The 23,336-nt window shown below is 35.8% G+C and overlaps 1 protein-coding gene across 5 annotated transcripts in view; it reads right to left on the reverse strand.

Moving 5' to 3' along the window:
- RC3H1 (ring finger and CCCH-type domains 1) overlaps positions 1-23,336 on the reverse strand; it is an 80,742-nt gene that overhangs the window by 13,038 nt on the left and 44,368 nt on the right. For 3 of the 5 annotated variants that reach the window (XM_004425022.3, XM_014783398.2, XM_004425023.3), the window contains exons 6-13: positions 22,685-22,885; positions 19,122-19,254; positions 14,694-14,812; positions 12,530-12,642; positions 8,422-8,700; positions 7,875-8,089; positions 5,357-5,727; positions 4,492-4,659 (exon numbers count right to left, since the gene is read on the reverse strand). In XM_004425022.3, the coding sequence (XP_004425079.1) occupies positions 4,492-4,659; positions 5,357-5,727; positions 7,875-8,089; positions 8,422-8,700; positions 12,530-12,642; positions 14,694-14,812; positions 19,122-19,254; positions 22,685-22,885 (1,599 nt within the window). The remainder of the gene's footprint in view (positions 1-4,491; positions 4,660-5,356; positions 5,728-7,874; positions 8,090-8,421; positions 8,701-12,529; positions 12,643-14,693; positions 14,813-19,121; positions 19,255-22,684; positions 22,886-23,336) is intronic. The other 2 variants (XM_087438147.1, XM_087438158.1) reach the window with 2 other exon arrangements.

Consider the following 23,336-nt stretch of genomic DNA (forward strand, 5'->3'; position numbering starts at 1 on the left):
CATTAAAAACTATTTAGAATGTAATTTAAAGTGTTCTATATAGTGCATGATGGCGTAATAACTTTTTTACCGAAATCTCTTTAACGGCAATAATTCATGTCTTGAATACATTCTGGTCCTTAGGTTGATTCAATGAAGTGAAAAGGATAAGATGCCTAATTTTATTTTCTCAAGATAAATTCTGAAATTACATAATAACAGAATAGCTATTCTAGGTCTAAGGTATTTTTACTAAAATCGCAACATTCACATTTGTGTAATATTTTATAGTTTTCAAAGTGCTTTTATATACACTATCTTATATGTTCCTCAAGTCCATGTCAGACAGCACAGGAGATCTGACCAAGTCTGTATCAGCATAGGGCAGCGCTGGAACTAGAACTTTAATCTTGCCTTCACTTTATCACAGATACATATACTGATATACTGATACCCTAGGGTCTACTGGTACATTTAAAAGTGGCTCTATGCCTCCCCCATACTAAAAAAATCTCCTTTCTGAGTCATCATTATTGGTCTTCTGCAATGACACAGGGTCTGCTGTTCACAAATATCATTTTCAACCACAACTCCTGTTTTTATTGTTTATAACCTCTTTTTTTTGTCCTACCTCTATTTAAAAAATTCCATCTCTTTTATTTCTCCTCCACTTACAAACTTCGCGTAGAACAGCTTGCTTTTTAAAGACATGACCTACTAAAAAGAATGCTTTTTTTCCCCCCTGACTATGACGTATTATGCAGTTGTTAAAAAGAATGAGATAAATTTATATACAGACACGGGAAGACATCCAGAATAAGTGGTTCAAGTAAAAACAAAAAATAAACAAAAAACCCCCACAAAACACACACAAAACCTCAAGATATACTACTTTTTCTTTTTTTAAACTTTTATTTATTTATTTTTTCCCCCAAAGCCCCAGTAGATAGTTGTATGTCATAGCTGCACATCCTTCTAGTTGCTGTATGTGGGACGCGGCCTCAGCATGGCCGGAGAAGCGGTGTGTCGGTGCGCGCCCGGGATCTGAACCCGGGCCGCCAGTAGCGGAGCATACGCGCTTAACCGCTAAGCCACGGGGCTGGCCCAAGATATACTACTAAATGATCCTATTAAAAAATAATAATGATATACTAGTTCATGCACAGAAAAGTTGAAATATATATATAAAGGTGAAATATATAATAAACTGACAGTGATAAAACAGGATTTTGGAGAACTTTCTCTCTTTCTATGTTATCTATTTTTATAATGTATGAATTTAGTACAACTATATGTAGGATGTTTACAATCAGAACTGAAGTTTAAATACATAGATTTGTATGTCAGAAACTAAAATAATTCTAGATCAAGTTCCTTAATAGCCAGGCATTATTATAATTTTTATTAGAAGTAAAAAAATAAAAAATACAAATAGTTGGGGCCGGCCTGGTAGCATAGTGGTTAAGCGCGTGCTCTCTGCTGGGGCGGCCCAGGGTTTGGATCCCAGGCACACACAGATGCACTGCTTGTCAAGCCATGCTGTGGCGGTGTCCCATATAAAGTAGAGGAAGATGGGCACGGATGTTAGCTCAGGGCTAATCTTCCTCACACACACACACAAAAATACAAATAGGTATTATTTCCTGAATGCCTGCTATGTGCCAGATGCCTTATGTCTTATTTAATCTTCACCACACCTCTGTGAGATAGGCATTATTGTACTTGATTTACAAATGGAGAAACCTGAGCCTCAGGGTTCAGGGAGGCTAAGTAACTTGCAAAAGATCGCACTGAGTGTCACAGCTGAACCTCAAAGATAAATTTGATTCCAAAATTAGCTCGCTTTTCCCAGTGTCATATTGCTTTCCATATTTCTTAAAAAATAGTATGGCATAACAAGGTTCTAGAATGTCTCTAATATACAGTTTTTGAAAAAATATCATAAAATGTTGTACTTTACAAGTAAAATTACAATAATAAAAGATGTTACAACTTTACTTATTTAACCTATGTTATGTTTATTGTGGAAAAATCATCCAAAGTGTTTAGATACAAAAGCTAGATGGTAGATCACTTTCATAGACCCAAAAGGTTACTGTTTATTATATGTGGTGTGATGCACTTCGCTTTTCAATTTTCATTGCTTATTATTCAGTTTGTCAGATAGCAATGTTGTTTAGAATCAAAATTCTACACATAAAGGATGTAAGACATTTTCCTTACACAATATCAGTTGCAACCCTGCAGAGAGAACCTATTTGACTTAAAAAAAAAAAAAAACTTATATGCACACTATAAGCTGAGGAAGTACATACAATCAATAAACCAAAATAAATAAATAAGATTAACAAAGCAAAAAGCTGGCTTTTTGAAAAGACAAAAGTGATAAACCCCTAGCAAGACTGACCAAGAAAAAAATTATTACCAATATTGGAAGTGGAAAAGTGAACACCACTACAGACCCTGTAGACATTAAAACGATAGTAAAACAACACTCATTCATGATAACTATTAGCACTGTCTTATAGAAATACAAGAAAACTCCCAAAATTATGATTTACTGCACTGCAGTACGTTAACCAGTTTATTCTAGCAACTTTATTTCAGTGTTCTTTTTTTCTCCCTTTCACTACCTATATTAGCCTGTCTCTCCTATTCTTTGATCAATTTTACCATCCTGCTGTTTTCCTCGTTATTAAGTCAAATACATTTTTGACGTGTCTCTTATAAAAACAGTCTAAAACTAGGAATAGAAGGGAATTCCATTAATTTGATAAAGATTATCTACAAAAAAAACCTACAGCAAACATCATAATGGCGAATTATTAAAAGCTCCATTTGCTCAAAGACTGGAAATAAGTCAAGAATACCTGCCATCATCCCTTTTTTTCAACATTATACTGGAGGATCTCGCTAGCACAACAAGATAGGAAAAAGAAGAGATATAAGGATGAAAAGGAGAAAGTAAAATGGTCATTATTCATAGAGGACATGACTGTGTGCACAGAAAATCCAAAGGAATCCACTAACGAATACTAGAATTAATATGGAAATTTATCGAGGCCGCTGAACGTAAGGATCAATATGCATTAATCTACTTAATTTCTCTATATTAACAACAAAGAGAAAATGAAATTTCAAAAAGGATTCCATTTAAAATAGCTTCAGGGGCTGGCCCGGTGGTGCAAGCGGTTAAGTGCGCGTGCTCCACTGCGGTGGCCCGGGGTTTGCCGGTTCGGATCCTGGGTGCGCACTGACACACCACTTGTCAAGCCATGCTGTGGTGGCGTCCCATATAAAGTGGAGGAGGATGGGCACGGATGTCAGCCCAGGGCCAGTCTTCCTCAGCAAACATAGTAGGACTGGCAGATGTCAGCTTAGGGCTGATCTTCCTCACACACACACAAAAAATAAAATAAAATAGCTTCAAAAAACATCAGTTATCTAGGAATAAGTTTAATGAGAGATATGTAGGACACTGAAAACTATATGATATATGACATTATTGAGAGAAATTAAAGAAGATTCAAGTAAGGGGAGAGTATACCATGTTCTTGGAGACTCAATATTGGGAAGATGTCACTTATCCCCAAATGGATCTAAAATAACACTGTCCAATGGAAATATAATGAGACCCACATATGTAATTTAAAAATTTCTAGTAGCCACATCAAAAAAATAAAATGAAACAGGTGAAATTAATCAAAAAAATAAAAAGAAACAGATGAAATTAATTTTAATAATACATTTTATTTAATCTAATACATCCAAAGTATTATCGTTTTAACATGTATTTAGTAGAAATATATTAATCAAATATTTTACTTTTTGGGGGTACTAAATCTTCAGATCCAGTGTATATTCTATGCTTATAGCGCATGTGCATTCAGACTAGCCACATTTTAAGCACTCACTAACCACATGTGGCTAGTGGTTACCATACTGGGCAGTGCAGATCCAGAGAGTCAACGTAAGCCTAATAAAAACTGCAGCAGATACGTTTGTGGACATCAACATGCTGATGCTAAAATGTGTTTGGAAGTTCCAAGAGTCAAGAACAGCAAAGGTAATCCTGAAGAAGACAAAACTGGAAAACCTACATCACCACATATTAAGATGTATTATAAAACCACACTAAGAGAATATGTTGTTGGTGCCAGGATAGAAAAATACATCAGTGAAACAGAATCAAGTCCAGAAACATATATAATCGCCTGACTATGACACACGTGACCTGATTATGATAGAGAAGACTACAGGGCACTGGGGAAAGGAGGGTCTTGTCATTAAATGGTGCTGGATCAATGAGATATCTTTTGAGGAAAAAAATGGATCTTGACTCCTGATACTATATACAAAAGTCAATTCTGGATGGATTGTAAACGTTTTAGAAGAAAACATAAGAAAATATTTTCATAACTTCGCGAACAGGCAGAGATTACTTAAATGGGACACAACAAACCACCAACAAAGGAAAAAATTGGTAAATGAGACTAAAAATGATGTGCTTACTTCCTCTTGATGGAAGGCAGGAGGCAATGTTGGTGAAGGTGCAAAAGGAGGTGGAGAGATAACCTTCCTTTCCTCTAATTGGGCCATTATTTCCTTTCGTCTGCGATGTAGCTCATCTAGACTAGGATGGGGCTGGGGAGGAGGAGGAAGCCGGCTGTAAGGAGGCTCCTGAAAATGCAAAGATTAGTAAAAATTGAAAAGGAATTTCAGAACACATTAATTCATTTAGCATATATTTTAAGTAAGAAGCGGCTTTTATACTCATCTTAACACTTGGAAATATCAAAACTTAATAAAACAAAGCAAAACAAAACCCCAAAAACCTCTCAGGATTTCCCAAAAAGCTAAATTTAAGTTTCTTTTTCTTAGCCAGAGACCATAATTTCCAAATAGACCTAGAAATGTTAATAAAACCTTCTGAAGTTCAATTAAGAAGGGTTAGTGGGAGTGGAGTGGGAATTTTTTTTCCCTTTAATAGTGTAATTTAAAAAATAATAACCTACCCAAATTATGAAAAGATAAAAAAAAAAAGGAAGCATTCTTATAAAAAAGAATTGATCGAAGAGTTATTACCATGGCAAAAAGGTAAAAAAAAATCACCGCAGGGCCGGCCTCGTGGCTTAGCGGTTAAGTGCGTGCGCTCCGCTGCTGGCGGCCCCGGGTTCAGATCCCGGGCGCGCACCGATGCACCGCTTCTCCGGCCATGCTGAGGCCGCGTCCCACATACAGCAACTAGAAGGATGTGCATCTATGACATACAACTATCTACTGGGGCTTTGGGGGAAAAAAAAAATTAAAAAAAAAAAAAATCACTGCAAGCAATAATCAAATTAAATCTACATATTAAGAAAAAAATACAGCATACTCTGATGTACGAAGGTCTGATCTGAGTTGGATGAGGAGCCACTGGATAGTAACCCTCCATCTGTGGGTATCTTTCTCTGGATTCTGGTACATAGGATGGTACTGCTGCAGGTGGAATTTCAATGGGTATAGGACTTTCTCGGAAAATCTCTTCTCTCGTATAAGACTGAGCTGAGTATACTCGACGGCCATCATAGTGTGGTGGGTACATAGGCGGGTACTGTTGTGGCTGTGTGCCATATTGAGAGTTTACTACACGATCTTGGAGGTAGGGTGGATAATGATCCAAGTAGGGAGGACCTGGTTCAGGAGCAGATGGTGGAGGTCTGACAAAGCGGGACACACACTGTGGGGGTGGAGTATAGTACATACCTGTACAAGACAAAAGAAGAACCAAAAGCAACAATAAGCCAATCTATTTTTCTATATAAGAGTTTTCCTTTTAAAATAGTTCAACACTAAAGAATTAACAATCTGCTCATTTCTTTAGATGTTTTCCCCTCTGCTTATGTAGTCAGGTTAGCTCTATGAAAAATAAGGAGCAAAAATTATCCTTAACTCACTGAAAAAACTAATCTATTGATAATCTACAATAGTAGATTGGCCCTCTCAATTGTTTGACCACCTTTCTGGTGTGCCTTAATGCAATGCAAACAATGGAAAGCAAAAAACTACATTTCTCTGAAGCTCAGATTCCACAAATCACTCACTTGCATATATTTTGAATGTGAAATTGAATTAACTGGAAAGGGATGTGGCACACAAAAGATCCACTCTGCTGGTGCAGATCTAGTAGCTATTGCATAGCTCTAGAGTTCTTGAGACAACAATCGTAGCAGGAGCTTCCCAATCCAGACTTTGGCCTCCAGTGATGTGATCCTGGAGGCAGCAGTTAGGACAGAAGTTTCCTATTTCTACTGCTTCTTCACTGTAACAGGTTCTCTCAGCAGCTAGTTCTGGGACTTATTCCTGCAGGCCTAGCTTAAGCCTGCCTTTCCAGTACTTCCACTGATTTTGTAGGCACTTAAATTCCCTGCATTAAACCTCTTTCTGCTTAATACTGCTAGAATGATTTCTGTTGTCTGCAACGGAACCCTGACTGATACAGTGTATTTAAGGTCACCTCAACAAAAGCAGTTGGGTTTTTCCTGCCATGGATGGTCAAAAGGAAGATACAAATCAACTTTTATCATATTTTTACATTATTAATGATGCCACACCAATTTAAAACTATTCTTTTGAAAGTAGAAAAGACATTTCTGATTCAAAATTAAGACAGCCTTGGAAAAAGGAAATGAACAATACCCTTAATCTGTCCCAGTTTAAAAAGAATGGCACTATACTGTCTCTGACAGAGAGATCCAACACTTTAGTTTAAAAATTAGTGTTTTAGGACCGGCCCCGTGGCTTAGCAGTTAAGTGCGCGTGCTCTGCTGCTGGCGGCCAGGGTTCGATCCCGGGCGCGCACCGACGCACCGCTTCTCCGGCCATGCTGAGGCCGCGTCCCACATACAGCAACTAGAATGATGTGCAGCTATGACCTACAACTATCTGCTGGGGCTTTGGGGGTAAAAATAAATAAATAAAACTATAAAAATTAGTGTTTTATTTTTTTCATATGAATTGTATACATGAAACCTCAGTCATCTTTCTTTCATTCTCCATACCTAGTATTATCATTAAAACTGGCTAATTTTCCAAATTTGTCTATTTTCTAAAATCCCTTCTTTCCCACCATAGTAATCCAGGCCTCAACATGCACACCTGGATTAACAACAGTCTCCTTACTCCTTCTTGACTCTAGACTCTCTTTGCAACCCGTTTGTAAATTTTCCTTTCTATTCCCAATACCTCTATTTAGGACATTCTTCCATGAAGTCTTTTTGATTCCTCAAGTTCTCAGTGATCTCCCTTGAGTCTTGCAGCTGATTTCCACCACACTAATATTAACCACCATTACCGAACACTTAATTTTTAACACACATATACATACACACACATATACATACTCTCACACACAGTTTTCTATTCGTTACTAATATTAATTCTACACTATAAACTCTAAAAGTATGTAGGCTGCATTTTTTTCATATATATTACAGGGACCAGAAAAATATTAGGTGATAACTGAAAGGAAAAAAAATGTAGTGTGTGTTTAATTTATACCCACTGTAATATTAAATTCTCTTTTCATGCTTGAAGAAAATTTTGGTCAGGAAAATATATACTGCCTTAGCAAACTGCCATTATCTACTTGGGTGACTTGTTATTTCTATAAATATATGAACATATTTAATATACAACTGCTTTTAGAAGTTAGGGTAAGAGGCTACAAAGATAGCTTTGCTACTTCATTTATTTCATACTGTTTAGTTGCTCATAAAATCTCAAGTTTTTCTCAAAGTATTAAAAACGCATTTATTTATCTTAAGGAGGCTACTGCAAAAATGATCCCTCTTACTTGGAACAGTTCTCATAACTCCTAAAAAAAGTGAGTGACATAAATGAAAGATCATTACCCTGCTGATAAGGTGCTGGTTCAAATGGTGGAGCAGCTCCTCGAGGATCCTGATAATAAACATCTGCCTGTTGCGCTGGATATAACTGAGAACCTCGTGGTACCATCTGAAGTGGTTTGGTGACAGGCAATGGAGGCAGGTCTGTTGGCCCCCTTGGAGGTACAGGATGTGGATTCACAGGTAAGGCAGATATACTTTTAGGGACAGATTCTAGCCTAATGGGAATAAGATTCTGCAAGTCAAGTTTAACGTCTCAAAAATACATCTAATGTACACAAATTGTTAAATGTAAAAAAAGAAATTGCCACAATTTGGGAAACTGATTTCTTCCAATAGTCTCTCCTTCTGCAAAATTTGCAAACTTTGATCGTATTTCACCTATGCTAATTGTTTTTTAAAAATCACTAGCACACAAAACAGATACAAAAAACAACAATATAAAGCCCCCTAAATGAGTTTTTTTAAAAAACAAAACATTGATTATCCTTTCTTCCTACTTTGTTTATAAAGATGAAACTTTAAGTAAAAGTTAGGAAAAACAACATACAGGTCAGGAGGGGATCCAGGAGCACTACTGCTCAGATGATCTATCTTTCCTGGTTTCAGACTAGAATCATAGCTGGGATCTGTCCCTCGTGGAATCAGCTGTGCTGTATTCCCTGCTGACACAATTCCATTTGGCAGAGCAGGGGGTTTTCTGCCAGGCAGATCCACTGCACCTTCATCTGGAAGAATAGCTGCTGAAGGCAGGCCCACCTCATTAAGCTGACCCAAAGAAGCACTCAGGGGTCTTCTGGGCACCAGGCGTTTGTTCATTTTACGAAATCTATGTAAAAAGCAAAGACACAGACCAAAAACAAAAATTACAAAAGCAAAACAAGAACTAGAATCTATTTAAGAAATAGATACAGAAGGAAAAGATTCCAAGCACAATATTTTCTAGAAATTCTCCTGAAATCATTAGCTCTAGCTACCAACTTAAAAACTTGTGTGTGTGGATATATATGTATATGTATTCTATAAAATCTCAAGCAAGACACACTGATTAAGTATAAAATTCCTCATAATGAGTAAAGTCATCCCTCGGTATCCACAGGATATTTGTTCCAGGGCCCCCACGGATACCAAAATCCTAGGACGTTCACGTCCCTTATATAAAATGGCATAGTATTTGCATATAACCTAAGCATTCTTCCCATATGCTTTAAATCATCTCTAGATTACTCATAATACCTAATACAATGTAAATACTATGTAAATAGTTGTTATACTGTATAGTTTAGGGAATAATGACAAAAAAAAAAAGTCTACATATGTTCAATATAGAAGCAACCATCATAGGCCTTTCAATCTGAGGTTGGTTGAATCCATGGATGTGGAGCCCCTGGTTATGGAGGGCCGACTGTATTTGTAACATTACAAATCATGCTAATTAATATTTCTACTATAACTTACTTTTGTTGAAATTTCTATTTCTAAAACTTATCAGAGGCAGGGGTAGAAAAATCTTTAGCAAGTTTCTGAAATATTTTACTTTAGCTTCCCCTCAAATACCTTGGGCAGTGAGCCTACATTATAAATTAAGAATAAAACAAAAAGCCAGTGTGCACTGAAAAGAACTGACCATTTATTCCACTAAAAATTTTAAATAATCAAGAATAGTAATTTTTATCAGACCTGATTCAGAGACGCTGATGCTATGTGTGCCTACAGAAAATTGAAATCATTTTAAAAGTGGGTTAATGTAAGTAATATAGAATAATGCTTAAATTTAAGCAGACACTGTGGTATATAAAAGGCATGTAGATTCTAAATCTAACCACAGGAAAAAAATTAAGCCATCAGACTCTCGCACCCTATGTTCCTCAATAATGAAAGCAAATCTATTTGCAACTGTTAGTGCATTTAAAAAAATAATTTCAAAGACAAACCCCTTTAAGAGTAACGCTATTTTTCCAAATGTTTCCCATATTTGACCAATTTCTAGGGAGAAGAAAACTATCCATCAGAAGTAACTACTGTTAACAATTTGGCGTATAAGTATACAGATTTTTCCCTCCATACTATGGCTTAATATTTATATGTATGTAAGATTATTATTTACAGAAATAGGGTCATATATGACTTCTTAGTAATTTTTTTCTCCACTTCATCATCAGGGATATTCCCTTGTGTCAGTACATTTTAGATTGTTTCTAATTTTTTGCTATTAAAACAATGCAGTAACAGGTAACTATGCACTCGTACTTACACCCTTCTGTGAGTAAGCAGAAGCAGAATTGCTAAGTCTAATGTATGCACATTAGAAATTGTTATAATGCTCCAAAACTGTTATAACTTCCATTGATTATAAAAGAAACGTCTTTTTCAGTAGCTCATCAAACACTGGGTACTATCAGTCTTTGTTAATTTGACAGTTCAAAAATATCAGGTTTTGTTTTAATTTGCATTTCTTTAACAATTAGTGAAGCTGAACATAGTTTCACATGTTTACTGGCTATTAGTATTTCTTCTGTGAATTGCCTATTTATGTTCATGATCCACATATCTACTGGTTCTTCTCTTTCTTACAGATTTGTAGTGGCTCATTCTATGTTAGGAACATCAGCCCTCTATATGTCATTTCCCCACCAATCTCTCTTTTTTTAACTGTGGTGTTTGGGCCATATCTTAGTTTTAAATTTTTATGTAATCAAATTTATCAATCTTCTCCTTTACAGATGCTGGGTTGTCACTCTTAAAAAAAAGCATTTCCAGGGCCGGGCCGGTGGCATAGTGGTTAAGTTCGTGCACTCTGCTTCAGCGGCCTGGGGTTCACAGGTTTGGACCCCAGGCACGGACCTACACATCGCTCATCAAGCCATGCTGTGACGGCATCCCATATACCAAAAATAGAGGAAGACTGGCAACAGATATTAGCTCAGGGCCAATCTTTCTCACCAAAAAAACCCCAAAAACAAAACAACAAAAAACCACTATTTCCTACTAGAAGATTATGTAACAACAACAACAACAAAAATCTTTAAGTGCTCTGTCGTTTCCTTTTTAAATATTTAAATCTGATACATTTATAATTCATTTTGGTGGAAAGGTACAAATCCAGCTAATTATTTTTCAAATGAATAGCAGTTGTTTCATCATCATCTTTTTTGTTATTGATGTGAAATGCTACTTTTAGCACATATGCTAAGTTCCCATATGTATCTGGAACTCTTCCTAGATTTTCTATAGTACTGCACTGATCTACGTATTCCTATGCTGATACCACAGTCTTTTATCTTCACTTTAGCTCATAATACTGGTTAACAGTTATTAGCCTAGTCTCTGTTGAAGATTTCTTTTTTCAGAATTTTCCTGGGTATTTTCACGTATTTATTATTCCAAATGAATGATTTTGTTAAGTCCCAATAATCATCATGTTAAGATTCTAACTGGGATTTCACTGAATTTACTATTTAAGAGAAAATAAAACCTTTATAAGGTCAAGTTTTATCCAAGATAATAGTATGTTTCTTCATTTCTTTACTTCTTCTCTTATGTTCCTAGGTAGTCTATTAACACAATTCATATAGGTCTTGAATATTTCTTATTAGATTATTATTTGGTATTTCTCTTTTTTCTTGTGGTTGCTAATGTGAAAGAGATCTTTAATGTCACTTTACTTTTTAACTGGTTATGTTTTCCTTTTTAGTTTATATGACAGAAATTCACTGTTGTAAACTAATTTTTTGATTTGCCACATTACTAAATTCTCATTTCTTTTATGTCTAGTACTTCTCTTGAGTTTTTCCATGTAATGATTTTATGGCTATTTTATTCTCTTGTTTACATACATTAGCAACCAGAATGTTACATAACAGTCTTACTAGTAGAAAATTTTGCCTTGACTTTAATGAAACTGAATCTAATATTTTACTAATTAAGCATCAGGCTATCATGCTGGCTTTTGATCTGAGATATAATTATCATATTGAGAAAGTATCTGTGATATTTTTGTTCTATTAAAGGATTTTAATCTATTGTGGATGTTGGATTTTATTAAAATGCCTTCTGGCACCTTTGAATATGATCACATGGTATTTCCTCTCTAACCTGTAGTAATTATATTTTGCTACCTTTGCACTTACTCCTGGTGTCTATTTTAAAATTTAGTGTTAGCATCACACTGGCTTTATAAAAAAAAAATTAAGAGGTTTTCCTTTCTTTCTACTATGTGCTGGAAAATTTAACATCATTGGAATTATCTGGTCCTTGGAATTTGAAAGAATCTGTGAAATTGAGCCTGGCAATAAAATAATTTCTTGAATAGAACAAAGGGCAAATTTTTCCATTGGAAATGTATTATTCAATTAGTTAAAATCAATGAAAATCCTTAGAATTTTAATTCTTTGGGGGTAGTGAAAATGACTCACTTCTAGATTTAGTTAACCACAAAGAGTTTCCTATTTGTAGGCACAATGTAATGAAAGCTGAAGAAACTGCTTCAGTTTTCTTTGTAAAATTCTGTATAACTTTCTAAACATTTCCTGTTCATTAAAGAGAATGCAACTACTCCTTCTGTATTTCTCAATGGCAGCAAATTATTCTACTTAATAATTCTACCTTATTCTATAACAAGCTATTAGAAGGCTGAGTCTAATAACTTTCACACTTACTTTTCCAGTTCCTCTTGTGAGTGTGCAAATGTACAGCTGGCTCCACGAGGGCATCCTCCTCTCTGCTTCATATCTCGACACATGTATGTTTTGTATTTGCTATGCTGTGGAGGCTAAAACCAAAATTAAAACATTAGATATTAAAAAAAAAGATGTAAATCTTATTTGCCATTTTAGAATCTTCATAATCTAGATGAATAATTCAGACTAATTCACACACTTATCCAGACTGCCCAGAGCAAAGTGCTGGAAAGTCACCCCGTCCAAAGTCTCAGAGAATCCAAAAATAAATTAATTAAAAACAATTTAGTCCTGATTTTTCTGATATGTTGGTATTAATTCTCAAACATGAGTACTATATAAATTCTTCTTCTTTTTTTTTTGGTGAGGAAGACTGTCCCTGAGCTAACATTTGTGCCCATCTTCCTCTAGGCTGTATGATCTTCTTTCTAGATTTTACAATGGACAAACCACTGGGGTTCAGGACTTCCAAATGTTTAAACTGTCTTCTAATATTTGTTTTGGACAATGTTCAGTACAGCTATACTTATAATTATGTTTCCTTATAACATACCACAAAGCTACAATAGGCCCTTTAACTGAAGAATATTCTGTAACCAATTCTTGACATGCAAAAGAATATATCAAGGACTTAAAATATCTCCAAAGGTACAAATGAAACTTATTATTTACAACTCAGGGATAAGGCAGGAGGACAGATTCGGGAGTTAATGAGATATCAAACAATATTAAGCTAAATTAAATTTAATGTATTTTTTCACTTATTGGCAGAACTTAAAGGTTAATATTTTTGTTACATTCTTCATGATGTCTAATGGAAGAGGGAGTTAAAAATAGGTTTTTAATTTCTTAACTATAAAATAAAGCTCTGATCTGTGCTTAGATTGATTAGGAAAATCTTATCAGTATTATTCTACTTAGCAGGACATTTTTTTTTTTTTGTGAGGAAGATCAGCCCTGAGCTAACAACTGCCAATCCTCCTCTTTTTTTTGCTGAGGGAGACTGGCCCTGGGCTAACATCCATGCCCATCTTCCTCTACTTTATGTGGGACGCTGCCACAGCATGACTTGACAAGTGGTGAGTTGGCGTGCGCCCGGGATCCAAACCAGTGAACCCCAGGCCGCCACAGCAGAGTGCGCGCACTGAACCGCTTGTGCCACCGGGCCAGCCCCAGCAGGACGTTTTTAATATTTCTTGCCTCTCAAAGATAAAAGGAATATTGAATAATCAATTAATATTTACTTGAGCCAGATAAATTAATAACAATATTAACAAAGTTTCAATTTCTCAAGCTTACTACTGCAAAATACAACAGCTAGTGAAACTAACATAAATCTTGAGGGTAAAATAAAATTATTGGGAGCAAAATGAAAAAGTCTAGGTTAAAGCTATTCTATTTTACTGCCATATATTTCATTTAAAAATATTTGAGGGGGCAGGCCCAGTGGCGCAAGCAGTTAAGTGCAAGCACTCCGCTGCGGCGGCCCGGGGTCGGCTGGTTCCGATCCCAGGCGCGCACCGACACACTGCTTGGCAAGCCATGCTGTGGGGGTGTCCCATATAAAGTGGAGGAAGATGGGCACGGATGTTAGCCCAGGGTCAGTCTTCCTCAGCCAAAAAAAAAAAAAGAGGAGGACTGGCAGATGTTAGCACAGGGCTGATCTCCTCACAAAAAAATAAATAAAAATATTTGAGGAAAATTTGGTTCACTGGCATAACAAACATTATAAATGAAAAATGTTAAACTACTAATACAGAAGAAGCATTTACATATACGTGAACAGTATTGGAGAGAGATAGCATTAGTCTGGAAAGTAACACCTACTGTCAAACTGAAATGTAATAGTAACCAAATAGAATAATTTTATTTAAATGAAATAACCTTTAGCACAGAACCAAATGCTGCTATATCCGACGTGACAAATGATTCTAGCACAATATTAGACCAACAAGGATTATTTAATTTCAATGTCAGATAAAATTACTAGGCTAATCCAGTAAACTGGCAGCTAACCATGCTAAACTAATTTATAGTTTCTACAGTCAGAGTCTCAAAATATTCATGTCATCTTGTTGGCTTTGCTTGTGGCTGTAAGAATACCCACAGTAGCTTACTTCTAAGTTTCCAACATCTCCCTTACCTGCTGTTGATCTGCTCCTTTTTTGCTGTGGTTCTGGATATAATCAACCAGCCCATGTACCACTGTACGCACAGCAACCAGCCCATTTTCTAGCTGTTCCCAAGTAGGAGGAGGAGCATCTACACAACAAATAAAAAAATTTTTTAAACTATGTTATTCAATGTTTTGCCCAGTATTAAATTAATAAAGAATTTAGTGTCAGCACTTTAGTGAAATCAAGTTAAAGTTCATACAGCTTCTCAGGTGATAGCTTATTCACCTAAACATCATTTTAAAGGAATGGATATATTCATTTAAAGCTGGGGTTGCAAACTAGAATAACTACAGGGACAGAGAAGGTAATATAAAGGAATTAAGTAGGCCAGATAATAAATGGCAATTTATTGCCATTAGACCCTTAGTATTGGAAATGACAATACAGAGTGACAGGGACTATGCTGAACTGCCAAGTATGTCTCACGCCTAAGGTTATGGCTACAATTCAACTTTAGCTGATTGTTGTTATGTGAAGATGCAAAGCTGGCACTACCAGATATACCACCAGGGAAAGCTGGTGGAAAGATATACCAGCGAAAGTTGAAATTTGAGATTCTTACATAAAATTATCCAGTTTTTGAGTGTTGGTACCTAAAAAATTTAGAATATTGTGCAGACCAACACTATGTGGGCCAAACACAACTTAACTGTGGACTGCCTACAGTCAGCCAAATTGTAACGTCTATTTTGAAATTTTGTATAAATCAAGTATTGGTAAACTGAATGCTTAAAAAGTATAATAAAAGAACTATTATATAAAGCAACTCTGGTATACATCCTCCTCTTCGTTTAATAAGTATTTGTCTAGTGCCAGCACTGTGATTTTATAAAGGAAAAATTAACCATAAGGCTAAATACAAAATATTCTCTAAAAGAAATATAAAATGAAGTGAGAACACAGATGTAGAGATGACTTCCTGTTGGAGACACTCTGAAGGACTTCTAGGTGATGGCATTTGAACTAGGCTTTGAAGGACACGTGGAATTTCCACAGGGAAAAAGGAGGAAGAGGCAGAGAAGGTGAAGAGAACAGTCATACAAAAAAGTATTTTTTGCAACACCTATTAAGTCCCAGGTATTGTTTCTAGTTGCTGCAGAAGCAGTAGCAATCAAAACAGATATCCCTGTTACATTCAAGGAGAGGAGCCAGACAATAAATAAGATAAATAATCAAAATACAAAGTATTTAGATAATGATGAGTAGAATAAATAGAGCAAAAAAGGGAGTGGGAAAGTATGTGTAAAATTTTAGACAGGGTAACCTGAGAAGGCCTCCTTGAGAAGGTTACATTTGATTAAAGACCTGAAAAAAGGGTCTGATAGTGTGCCTTGTGGATATATTAGAAGAAAAACATTTCTAGGAAGAGGGAAGAGTAAGTGCAAAGGCTCTGATGTGGGAGTGTACCTGGCATGTTCCATGTGATGAAACAGGAGAGGAATGAATTAGGTGGAAAAAGAGTAGGAGACGAGGCTGGAGAGAGGTAAAGGAAGACCAGATCATGTGAGGCCCAGCAAGTCATGGAAAAGGTTTTGGCTTTTACTGAGTAATGGAAAGCACTGGAGAATTTTTGAGCAGAGGGGTAACAGGATCACTCTAGCTCCTATGCTGAAACCAGACAGAAAATAGGAGGTTATTCCACAATCCATAGAGAGAGACGAGGGTGGTAGCAGTGAAGGTGATAAGTAGAGATTCCAGATGGACTTTAAAGGTAGGGCCTACAAGACATGCTGATAAATCATATGTGCCTTATATGCGAAAGAAGAGCTGAGGATATCTCCAAGGTGTTTGGACTAAGGAAATGGAAGGATGGAGCTGCCACTAACAGGAATGGGTGTGTGGGGGGTGGTTTGGAACTCACTTTTGAACAGATTAAGTTTGAAATTATTATCAGATATTCAATTAGAGCTATTGGATATTGAGCAGACAGGTAGATATACAAAAGAATTCAAGAAGAAAGTCTGGGCTAGATATCCTATATTTCACAGATTCTAAAACATACCATCAATCATAACACATACCATTATGTGCCACGGAAACAGAAAAAAGACTGCTAATTAAATTATCATACCGCTGATTGTACAAATGCACCCCAATCTCAGAAATGCTAAGATCTGAAAAAGATGTGAACTTCAGGACTGATGAAATATAGTAACTTTGTGAGTCAAATAAATACTGTTTAAAGCCATGAGACTAGATGAGATTATCTAGGGAATGGGTATAGAGAGAAAAGTGAAGAGATAAAAGGATTAAACTCTGGGAGCATTCCAAAGGTTAGAGGCTATGGAGGAAAAAAAAAAAAAGGTTAGAGGCATTGGAGATAAGGAGAAATCAGCAAAGGAGGCCTTAGAAGGAGGGTCCAATAAAGAAGGAAGGAAACTAGGAGTGTGTGATGGCCTGGAAGCCAAGTGAAGAAAAAGTGTTACAAGGAGTAGAGAGTAAACAACAATCTTAAATGCTGCCAGCAGGTCAAATACAAAGTCATTTGTGACTTTGTCAAAAGCGGTTTTGATTGAGTGGTAGAGACAAATGCCTGATTGAAGTGAGTTCAAGAGAATGCTATAAAAAGGAGAGAAATGGAGTGAGAGATGCATGGCAAATGGTGTCAAAAGTGTGTTATGAGAGGAATAATAGTACGTTTTGTATGTTGTTAGAAATACTCTAGTAAAGAAGGAAAACTGATAAGAAACAGGATATGGAAGGGATATACTTAAGATGATATTAGTACATGAGGAGAGAGGGTGGCTTTAGCTAGGAGTATAGTTTATCCATTGTTAGGACACAAGTAGAGCAGAATATATTGGCACTGATGCAGGAAGATAAGTTGGTGGTTGATGCGGTGGTGAGCAATCTTTTGATTGCGCAGAATGATTAAAGCACAGAAGTGAAAAAAAATCACTGTGTTATAGGAATAGATCTGATCTGGTTTGATTAAGTAATTTTGGTAGTACGCCTACAAAGGTAGACTGATAAGAAATTAGAGGGCTCTGAATGCCACAGTCACGAATTCCAAACTTTACTCTATAAGCAATGGGGTGTCACTGAAAGTTTATGAATGTAGACATAAGATCAGAGATGTGATTTATTTTGCAGCAGTAAGTAGACTGGATTGGAAGAATTAAAAGAGTAGAGGAAAATGGAAGGCATTTAGTCTCAGGAAAAGGAATGAGGCCCTCACTAAGGCAGTATGAATAGGCATGGGATACAGGCATATTGTGAAAGAAGAACAGAGAGCTCCTGTTGTCTGAAATGGTATGTAGAGCAAGTGCAAGGGGAAAAGATATGAGATGAGACACAAGACTTAGGTTTTAAGCTTACATACCTCAGAGGATGAGGTCATTTACACAGAGACAGAACACAGGAGGAAGAGCAGGCATCAAGTGAAGATGAGTTTGCTTTGAAACACAGAGAGAGATGATGGAGAATCTCAGAAAGCATTTGGGAAATTGGGGCTGGAGTAATGAAGAGATATAGTGATAGAGATATTTGGGAGTCTATTATCTATAAAGAGATAATATCTGATGCTGGGAATGAATGACCACCATCAACAGAGAGTACAGAGAAAACAAAATTCCAAGCACACACCAGCCTACTCTCTAGTGGGCAGGAGAGGAAAGAGTTGTCAAAACAAGACAGAAGCAGCATTCAGGCAGGTTAAAAGAGAACCATGAGACTACAAAAAGATAAGGTATTGAGAGAGTTTCTACATCAATGAAGCGGTCAGGATCATTATCAAATGCTGAAGACAAATCAGGTAATTTAAGGACTGAGAAGAAGCCTTTGAAATTAGAAACTGGGAAATTACTAGTGAATGTTGAGAGTCTTAGTTCAGTAGTAGTAATAAACACAGGGACAGCAATAGGATACAAGCTAAAACATCTTAGATGTAAGTATTATTATGTGAGAAATAGAAGGCTGGGTGATTTTCAAGTCAAGGAGAAGGAGCACGAAAAGGGCTGACAAAGTAAAGATGCAAGAGAGGATACTTGATGGAATGAGATAAGGTAGAGAAAGAAAAAAACAGGGCCAAGAAAATGCAACTAAGGACATATGATACAGAAAAAAATGAGAAAACTTGAGTCTTGTCAAAAGAGATGAGAATGGTAAAATACAGCACAGTTTTGTGATGAGAGAAAGAGAAAACATAAAGGATCCCAGAGAGAATCTATTTTCCTGGTGAAGTGAGCAGTACAGTAAAAAGTATTAAATAAATATTAATTGAAGTAATAAAGAGACAGATGGACAAGATTGGGGCCAGAAACTTAAATACTGTAGAAAAGATCTAGAATAACTATTCTGAGAAATTCTAGAGTAATGCAACAAAAGATGATTAAAAGAATCACTGAGCAGCACTGAGGCACACAGGATAGTCCATTAATTTCCCCTGGATTTACCTGGACTAGGGTCGATGTTTGCTAATAGCTCCAAATGGGGTCTTAGGCGGTTCAAGTTTGCTGGATCGCCAGTCCGCTGGAGAGCAATTGTTAGTTCCTGAACACTTTGTGCAAAAGAGGCTGGGGTCTGTAACTTAAAAAAGATAAACATTAACTTTCCCAAAGGCCAGATAATCCTTTTTAAATAAAGATTATTTACAATATCACAATCATTTCTGCAATTTATTAAATTTAATTTTTATCCTCCCACACATCCCACACTTTGGCCACACTGGATTGCCTGCTACGTGAACAAACCCCACACTTCTCTGTATCCACAGCTTGGCATATGGTATACTCTCTCACCTCTGCTGTCACAGTCCTCAAATGTGAGCCTTTCTCAATTCCTCAATTTGGAAGTATTTTTTCCATCTTATGTTCTTACAACATTATGTTAGTTTGGCTCTTGGGCTCCTTCCAAACAACTGGAATTTGGAAATACAGTCTAGAGATTATGTTCTTGCTAATATACAATAGCACCTGTTATATGGACTAAATAATTTCAAAAGACCATTCTAGCTCAAAGAAATCCTTAATTGGTTTCGGATTCTTAGAAGCTATCAGGTTGGGGCTGGCCCGGCGGCACAAGCGGTTAAGTGCGCGCGCTCCACTGCAGCGGCCCGGGGTTCGCCGGTTCGGATCCCGGGCACGCACTGACGCACTGCTTGGCAAGCCATGCTGTGGCGGCGTCCCATATAAAGTGGAGGAAGATGGGCACAGATGTTAGCCCAGGGCCAGTCTTCCTCAGCAAAAAAGAGGAGGATTGGCAGATGTTAGCACAGGGCTGACTTTCCTCACAAAAAAAAAAAAACAAAGCTATCAGGTTGTGTATTTTCCTAAGGCTTAATGACACACATTCTTGCATTAACTCCCTAAGTTGGCCATACACATGACCTTTAATAGGGAAAAAAATTGATTATGTGATAGTAACTAAGGGTTCTTACTTGGAAACATTTAGCTCTCTATGTAGTTTATTAATATGGATGAGAATTTTTCTCCCCCAAAAGGACCTTCTATAAAAGAAAAGGTAATTTAAAAAAAAAAAGCATACATTTAAAAAAAAAAGGAAAATAACACAACTATCATCAGAATGGTGACATTCTTTTATTCAATTTTTTCATCTTTGCATGTTTTTAACATTCTTACAATCAGCCATTTATAAACTTATGATTTTGGCTACCATTAATATTATAACAAAAGCATTTTTTTTATTGCTAACCAATTTTACTATGAAATATTACCAAAAAAAGTAACTAATATAATGACAATATCCACGTATCCACCACCAAGACTTAATAAGAATATCTAACATTTTTTTTAAATTAAATGAAATTTATTAGCTGAAGAGAGTATCTGTCCTGATATAACTATAATTTTAATGGCCATAAAACAGTGCTCTGAGTACAGAGATCTTAACTTCTGTAATCATCCCCGTATTTTCTCGTTTATAAATAATGTTGCAATTAACACCTTTTTGAAGTATTTTAAGGATCATTTTCTTAAAATAAATTTCTGAGAATAGTAAGTTTGGTCAAAGGACATGAATATTTTGAGTTTTTATTCACTGACAAATTGCTTCCTGAAAGATTTGTAATGCATTTAACAAACCATCAGCAATATATGAGAGTATATTTTTTTACTAATTTAACAAGCAATATTTGGTATGTCACTGTTTTAAATGTGTATTTAATTATTATTGGGACCTAATTCTATCCCATCAATTAGATATATTTCCTCTTTGTGAACTATTAATTTATGTTTCTTTATCTATTAGTTTACTAGGCTATGCTAGCCACTAGCAACACGTGGCTATTTAAATTTAAATCAGTTAAATAAAATAAAAATTTTAGTTCATCAGTTGCACAAGTCACACTTCAGGTGCTGAATAGCCATGTGTGGCTAGTGATCACCATATTGGACAGTGCATATACAGAACATTCCATTATCACAGACAGTTCTATTGGTGTATATAATAAGAAGATGTCACATACATGGCAAAGTTTGTTTACCAGTTTGTTGCATGAAAGTCTCTGGATAGTAAATTCAAATTATTGCTCATGATGTGAGAAAATTATTACAGCATAAACACCTAGTTATATAGTCTAGTTCAGACAAGAAGGTGAACCTCCTTGTAGAACCTTTTATAAAAGCAAGCCAAGTTTCTCTTCAGAGGGAGAAAGCTACTCCTTTAAGAGATCATTACTAAGGTTTCAATACATTATAACCAATCGGTTGCATAATTTCAGACCCAGGAATTGTAGGTAAAGTTTGGTTTAAGGTATCTAGGGAAGACTTATAGGACAGAACAAATAACACACATTATACTGAAAATTATGCACCAAGCTGCTATAAAACACATTTCCCACTTATCCTTTGACATTAATCTACTACTTATTCAAAGAATTCTATCTTTGGGAATAGCAAAAAAAAAAAAAAAGAGGGACAGAACAGTATGGAAAGAGGTTTAGTGGTTAAGAACATGGATTCCAGTGTCAAATGCCCAAGTTCAAATACAGCTCTGTCACTTATTACCTCTGTGATCCCGGAGAAACACACTTAACCTCTGTCTCTCTCTCTATAAAAGGATAATATAGGGGTGTTGAGAGGATTAAATGAATTATTTAAAACCACCAGACACACAGTAAGGTCTCACTAAGTGTTAAATATTATTACATTTAGGCCATTCTTACATCTTGATCTTATTTCTCTAAATTAAATGTAGTGTGGACTCTAATGTATAATCATCTCTGTGCTTGTTAAGTATTTAAGGTAAAATAGTAAAAATTAAATACTATCATTGAACATAATATATTTACATGGCTCTTTAAGACTTTTTAATAGCACTTTCATGTATTTCATGTTGAACTGTAACAAAAACAGTTATAGTATTACTCCAGTTTTAAGAGAATTAAATATAGCTCTTAGAGTCAGAAATAAATAATAGAGCCTGACCTAAAATTCATGTGTACCCTAGTGATCTTTTTATCATAACAAAAAATAGATAAAAGTAGAAATAAGTTTACTGAAAGGCTGATCAAACTTAGAATGAATGGTAACTTATGTGAAATTATTCTGGTTGAGAATCATAAGAAACCTCAGTGTATACATCTTCCAGACCATTAAATGGCTGCTACAGGAAGGCAATAAAGGCATTTAGAAAATGGGTTTAACTAACACAATGATCAAAACTCAGAGAACAATAAAAGAAGGGAGAGAGGTAATGATAGAAGAAATAGAAATAGAGATGTGAGACTCTCAAAGGAATGTGAGAGAGTGCTGGATAAAACATTATAACACTAGTCAAATCTTATATGAACAATGTCAGTTATACCTCAATTTAAAAAATCTTTATATAAACAAACTGGTATTATGATGTGACTAGTTACAACAGGACACTCGGCTACAGAAAATATAATTTACAAGAGCCTGACATACAGTGATCATTTTAATATACATTTGTCCAACAAATCAATTACCAAGACTCCAAGATTAGTCAGAGAAGTAAGAAACAAAAAAGGGTCTACCTTGTCAATAATGGACTGCATATGAGATTTGTGAGACTGGTCTCCATAAAGCAAAGAGGACCATTGGTCTGGTGCAATTCGTAAGCCTGCTTCCATCGCAATCTGCACTATCTGGGAGTCATGTTCTCGCCGCAGAGCTTCATAGGTTCTAAATTCTTCTTTCAGCTGCATCAAAGAAGAGTCTTCATCACGTTTGGTGACCTAATAAGACACATATAATCTCATAATGAGGTAAGAAACAAAATTGGTTTATAGTTTATATGACCACATACAGATAAACTAACAGATAATTTTTAATGTAACAAACAAATTTCTTTTAGCAACAATAGCAAGATTAAAATGGAACACATCGTTATGCCTATAAAACATTTCCCCCTTTATAGATGTCAAAATCTTCTGAATAGGTCTTACAGAAAGAAAGAATGAAAGAGTATGTGCTGGAACGAAATCCAAAGATTGAACAGACCTTAATACATATACACAATTTAAACTTTATGTGTGTGTAAATGTATTTTTGAAAAGAAGAAAATACTCATAGGAGAACAATTATTCTAAAAAACAATTTATGTTTCTTCTCCATAACTGTGGATTATTACGCAAGGACCTGCCTGGCATTGAGCTAGCTGGCACTCATACCTGAAAGAGCTTCAGA

This window comes from Ceratotherium simum, chromosome 2 (assembly GCF_057802395.1).
Source record: "Ceratotherium simum simum isolate JZ-2026a chromosome 2, ASM5780239v1, whole genome shotgun sequence".
Taxonomy (NCBI): domain Eukaryota; kingdom Metazoa; phylum Chordata; class Mammalia; order Perissodactyla; family Rhinocerotidae; genus Ceratotherium; species Ceratotherium simum.